The sequence below is a fragment of the Quercus suber genome, unplaced genomic scaffold, assembly GCF_002906115.3.
Source record: "Quercus suber isolate HL8 unplaced genomic scaffold, Cork oak 2.0 scaffold_1241, whole genome shotgun sequence".
Taxonomy (NCBI): domain Eukaryota; kingdom Viridiplantae; phylum Streptophyta; class Magnoliopsida; order Fagales; family Fagaceae; genus Quercus; species Quercus suber.
The window spans coordinates 23,722-28,970 of record NW_027070636.1 but is presented as its reverse complement, the minus strand read 5'-3'; the positions used below and the strand labels follow the sequence as shown (position 1 = coordinate 28,970).

Below are 5,249 nucleotides of genomic sequence, written 5' to 3'. Positions count from 1 at the left end.
CCAAAATACTTATAAATTTTCTACCTTTACAACCAAAGTCCGCAAAGAAAGTATTCCGGGCGCATCCACGCCATTCAGGTAAGCTTTCACTTCCGGAATACCCGACCCGGCTGCCGCCGGTGATATAAAAGCAGTAATTATAGCCGCAAACAGAGTGAGAACAAAATTAGACGTTGCAAATACAAAAAATGCCATCCCATACCTGCACCACATTTCAACAATCCCTTCAATTTCCACATTTCAACAATAACTCAGCTGAGCATAAAAACTCAATCAAAGTTACCAGTTTTTTCTCGGGAAAATTTGTACAGTTTCAATCAAACCAAACAGAACCGAATCAAAAAAAAAAATAAATAAATAAATAAAATAGACCTGCTCTCCAACATCATGTTAGAGGTGACGACAAATTTCGTGCCGGCGAGATTTTCGACGGCGAGATTGTTGCAGAAACCGATTAGACTGACAATCAGACCGATCAAAAAGCACAACAGCCATTTCATGAATATGTACTGGAAAACCTGCACTTTGCTACACCCTCTCCAGTCTTGCTTGAACAACTCGTTCTCGAAAATCCTTTTTAACACACAAAACAAACACAAAGATTTTCACAATTTCTGCCATTGTTTTTTTCTTTCTTTCAAAGAAGAAGGTAGAAGAAGAAACATACTCATAGTCTAGGCTCTCGATTGGGCAGACTTTGGAGCCGACGATGGCGACTTGAGAGGTAGAGTTTGGAGTGGTCCTTTGAACGGAGAGTAAAGGCACTATGACGGAGTCTTGGTCCCCATTGGCGTTGCTGTTGATGGTGATTGTGGCCATGGTTGGTTTTTGGTGAATTTGGAACTGCTTCTTTCTTCAATTTCTATTTAGAGCATTGTATGGTGAACAATCCAGACACAAAGAGAGAGAGAGAATTTGAGTTTGAGTTAAAGAGTTAAAGAGAAAGAGAGAGAGTCAAAAGAGAAAGAGTCATGGTTAAGTTCAATTTCATTGTTCTAAAAAAGGTAGTTGTGTTTGTCACGAAGTGCTATAGCTCTGTTTTCTTTCCTTCTCTTCCGTTTTCGGTTTTTCCTCTACTTTTTTTAAATTAAATATTGGTAAGGGAAATGATAGAGTGCTGTTGGGGTTGATGAACAGCTTGGTACTGTATAGCAAGTCTAACGGGTTGGATTTAAGTTACCTATTGTATAACTTTAAATAATGTTATTTACTATTCATGCCAATATTCATGACAAATGAAAGTATCCACTTCCAATTCGATTATTCTCTCGGATGTTATATGTAATCTCTTATTTCACTTGCATCAAGTTATTATATGAAAAAATCCTATTAGATGGTCCCAAAATACTGACAAAAAATTTCGGCCTCATAAACCATTATTAAGAGCATCTCTAATAAATTCATCAAATTTTTATACTGTTTGGATAATGAACATTGACTTTTATCTTTATCTACCCACATTTTCAAATACATTTTCTAACAGATTCTCTATCTCATTTAAATATTATTTCTTCATTCATTATTTATTCTTTTTTTAACAACTACACATCTTCTAACTTTTTTTATTCAACATCTAATTATTATAATAATAAAAAAAAACATTTGAAGAATAAACAATAGCCTATCAGACTTGATGAGCTATGTTCATGAGCTAAAAAAATTTCAGGTATAGAAAATCCATTAAAGTGACTTATTTTAGTCTCATTTTTTATTATATAGAATATTTTACTTTTATATAGGCCATTGGAGATGCTCTAAGCTATTTGATTATATGATTAGTGCAGTGAACGGTTGAGGATTTTTTGTAAATCTATGACAGGACATGATTAGGCTCGTGCTTGTTGCGTAACAAAAACAATGTTGGTTTGGTTGTCCTGAAATTGAACGTCGGCAGGTTTGTTGTTTGACTGTTGGGTAGGCACGTAGATAATGTTACATATTCACGTAACACACGCCACAAAATTGCAAGATCGAGAATGATTAAGGAAATCCAGCCATGATTATGCAAAAATTGTAGAATTTGCTCTTCTTTCAAAACAATCTACCTACTAGTTTTGAGATTTGTGAATGACAGATAATGTCTCTTACTAAAACGAAAATTTCCTTCTTCTCAAAAAATAAATAAATAAATAAAATAAAATTCCTATTACCCCCATAACCAACGTAACGAGTCTTTTTTTTTTTTTTTTTTTTTTTTTTTTAAGAAATTAAAGAAAAACTAACGTAACGAGTCATTTAACGTTTTTAACCGGTAACTTGTGCAATGTATTTGTACGGGCAAGTTTGACATAATTTAATTTTCATTTTTTTTATTAAATATAAATTTTGATTATAATGGCTGTTCTTAATATGCATATATTCTTGCATTATTATTAGACATTTATTACAATTGTGATTTGTGATTGTTTAGGAATTGGTATATATTTTTATATTTAAAGAAAAAATAGTGTACCAAGATTCAAATGGAGGGTTTTTTTTTTTTTTTTTTCCTGAGAAACAAACAAATGAAGGGTATAAATATTCAAAATATTATAAATTCAATCAAAATATATATTACAACTTCTCAAAAAAAATTAAAATAATAACATGTAAAAGTATGAGGTCTTAAAAACTTATCTACTATAATATTATGTGACAGATCAAAAGTCAAATTGCTTTGATTTTATTTATAACATATCCAACTTTTTTTTTTTTTGAGTAAAAACATATTCAAAATTTATAATCTATAATCTAGATAAGATCAAAGAAGTTTTTTTTTTTTTTTTTTGACATTCTAATATTTGTCACATAAGTTTTGAGGTCTCACAATTTTATACATCACAATTCTCATATATATATATATATATATTTAATTGAATTTAAATTCTATTCCATATTTAAAGTTTCCATTAAAATCTTGGCATATCATATTTTCTTAAATATGAGATGTGGGGCCCGTGGGCCTGATAGCCTCAGCCCATCGTAGGGGTGTGCAAAAAACCGAAGAACCGAAAAAAACGCTTCAAACGACCGAACCGATGCAAAAATTTCGGTTCGGTTTCGGTTTTTTTATAATAAAACCGAAAATTTCGGTTCGGTTTTCGGTTGCAAATTTTAATGCACCGAAGCAACCGAACCGAACCGATAATATATATATATATATTTATGTAATACTCTGTCACGTTGGAGTTTGTAGCTTAGTGGTATGATGTGGCTGTACACATTAAGTGTTTATGGGTTCGAGCCTTCGCGGAAGCCTTTTTGAGTTTTTTAGGTTTTTTAAAACCATTAAAATTTAAAAACCCTAGGATCCATTTCCTTGTTCTGCCTTTTTCTTTCCAGCCGCCCCTCCTCCTTTCTTTTCTCTCTAACCATTTTTTTCTCTCACCTGGAAATAGAGAATTTATCCCTCTCTTCTCCTCAGCGCCGACCCCCTCCCAATCTTTTACTTGATTTTGTTTCTCTCATTTCAAAACCACCCATGTTCTTCTCCCTTTCTTGTTGGTTTTTTTCTCCTCTTCAAATGTGTTGGCCGATGAGGAGTCCAGTCTTTGATGGCGTCGCCGGCAACATACATGAGCCCCGCCGGCCAGCCTTGTTGGTTCCTAACCATGCAAGGTTCGACATTCTCCATAATTTCATCTCTCTTTTTATATTCTGGGTTTTTTTTTTTTTTTTAGATCTTCAATTCTGGGTTTGTTTTTTTTTTTTAGATCTTCAATTCTGGGTTTGTATTTTTTTTTTTTTAGATCTTTAATTCTGGTTTTTTTTTTTATATATTTTTTTTATAGATCTTCAATTCTGGGTTTTTTTTTTTTATTAGATCTTCAATTATGGGTTTGTTTAATATTAAATTAATGCTATTTTTTCAATTTTTATGTGTAAATAAAGTTAGGGTTGTGAAAAAATCCATGTACTTGGTTGTTTATATTCTGAGTTTGTTTATTTTCTCAATTTCCTCTCTATTCTGGTTTTTTTTTTCTTTGTTTGATTTCTTGGAAAATAAATGAAGAGGAAACCGAAAAAATGACCGAAACCGACCGAAACCGAAATCCAACCGAAACCGATGGTTTTTCAACTATTTCGGTCGGTTTCGGTTGAGAATTTCACCAACCGAAAATTTCGGTTTCGGTTGTCCAACATGTAGAAAACCGACCGAAACCGAACCGACACACCCCTAGCCCATCGTATAGGGCCAAGGCCCACGCGAGGAGGAATGACCATCCGAGGCTAAATTAGGGAAAGCCTCTTTTTCAGGATCCATGCGAGGACCTCTTCGTCCTCGGCATACTAAGGATAATTTTGGGAAAGGCCAGGCCCAGAGCAAGCTGTCACCCTCACACTTAATGCATTCACCTAACCCCTCTGGCCGCATTAATAGGGATATAACCCCTTAGTAGGGCAACGTTGATCAGAGTGAACCACTTGAGTGCTGATAAGGCCTCTGATGGGACGGACGGTCAGAAGAAAGGTGGATGGATGATCAACAGATGGAGAACAAGATAGGATAATGAAATATATAAGAGGAGCGAGTAAAGTAAGAAAGGTGGGGGAAGAAAAGAAAGAATAAAATGAGCTCCTCGGCCATGAGCCGAGGAGCACCCCCAATTGTAAATAGTTCTAAGTATTCTTTAATAAAAGAAGAGGGTTCAATGCTTGGTAAACGACAGCTAGCGCCTAAACCTTCAATCCATTCTCTACAATTTATTGTTTGGGGCTTGTTGGGCTGAAAATCCAAATTGGGTCCTTACAATTGGCGCCGTCTGTGGGGAGGATTAGTGCGCTGGCCGGCGCACCAGGCGATTGTTCTAAGTGGTCATTTTACAGTAAGTTGGCGAAGTAAAAAAAAAAAAGAGAAAAAAAAATATAGAAGATTTGACAGCGAAAAAGAGAAATCTTGATATTATTTCATAATAGAACAGTCCAAATTACAATCAGAGGCTCAGGCAGGCATATTTTACAAACAAATTTACAAGCTAATCCTACCAGCTAGTTCTACAATCAGAGGCCAGGTGGACCAGCCCTAAAAAACTAGCTAGAGGGAAGTGTCAACCCATGCTTTTATTGGCATCAAGAGAATGAGAGAACTTGACAATAAAAGCAGGGAAGGGGGAGGGCCAGCCTGTTTCAAGGCCACCAACAACTCCTTTCTCGGGAGCGGCGGAGCTTGAACAAGGAGAGGAGCAGATGCAGGGGCTCCGGGACACCCTCCCCCGTGATGTTCCTTGATTCTCTCCACTCCTCACCGAGCGTTGGCCGTTGGAGACGGC

The 5,249-nt window shown here is 35.5% G+C and overlaps 1 protein-coding gene across 1 annotated transcript; it reads right to left on the bottom strand.

Annotated features, from left to right (window-relative positions):
* Positions 1-9: 9 nt before the first annotated feature.
* LOC136065866 (putative chloride channel-like protein CLC-g) lies at positions 10-1,039 on the bottom strand. The gene is made up of 3 exons (XM_065769640.1): positions 668-1,039; positions 373-573; positions 10-202 (listed from the first exon to the last, which is right to left on the bottom strand). The coding sequence occupies exons 1-3, from the start codon at positions 817-819 to the stop codon at positions 10-12; spliced, it is 546 nt and encodes a 181-aa protein (XP_065625712.1). The 5' UTR covers positions 820-1,039.
* Between the last annotated feature and the right edge of the window lie 4,210 nt (positions 1,040-5,249).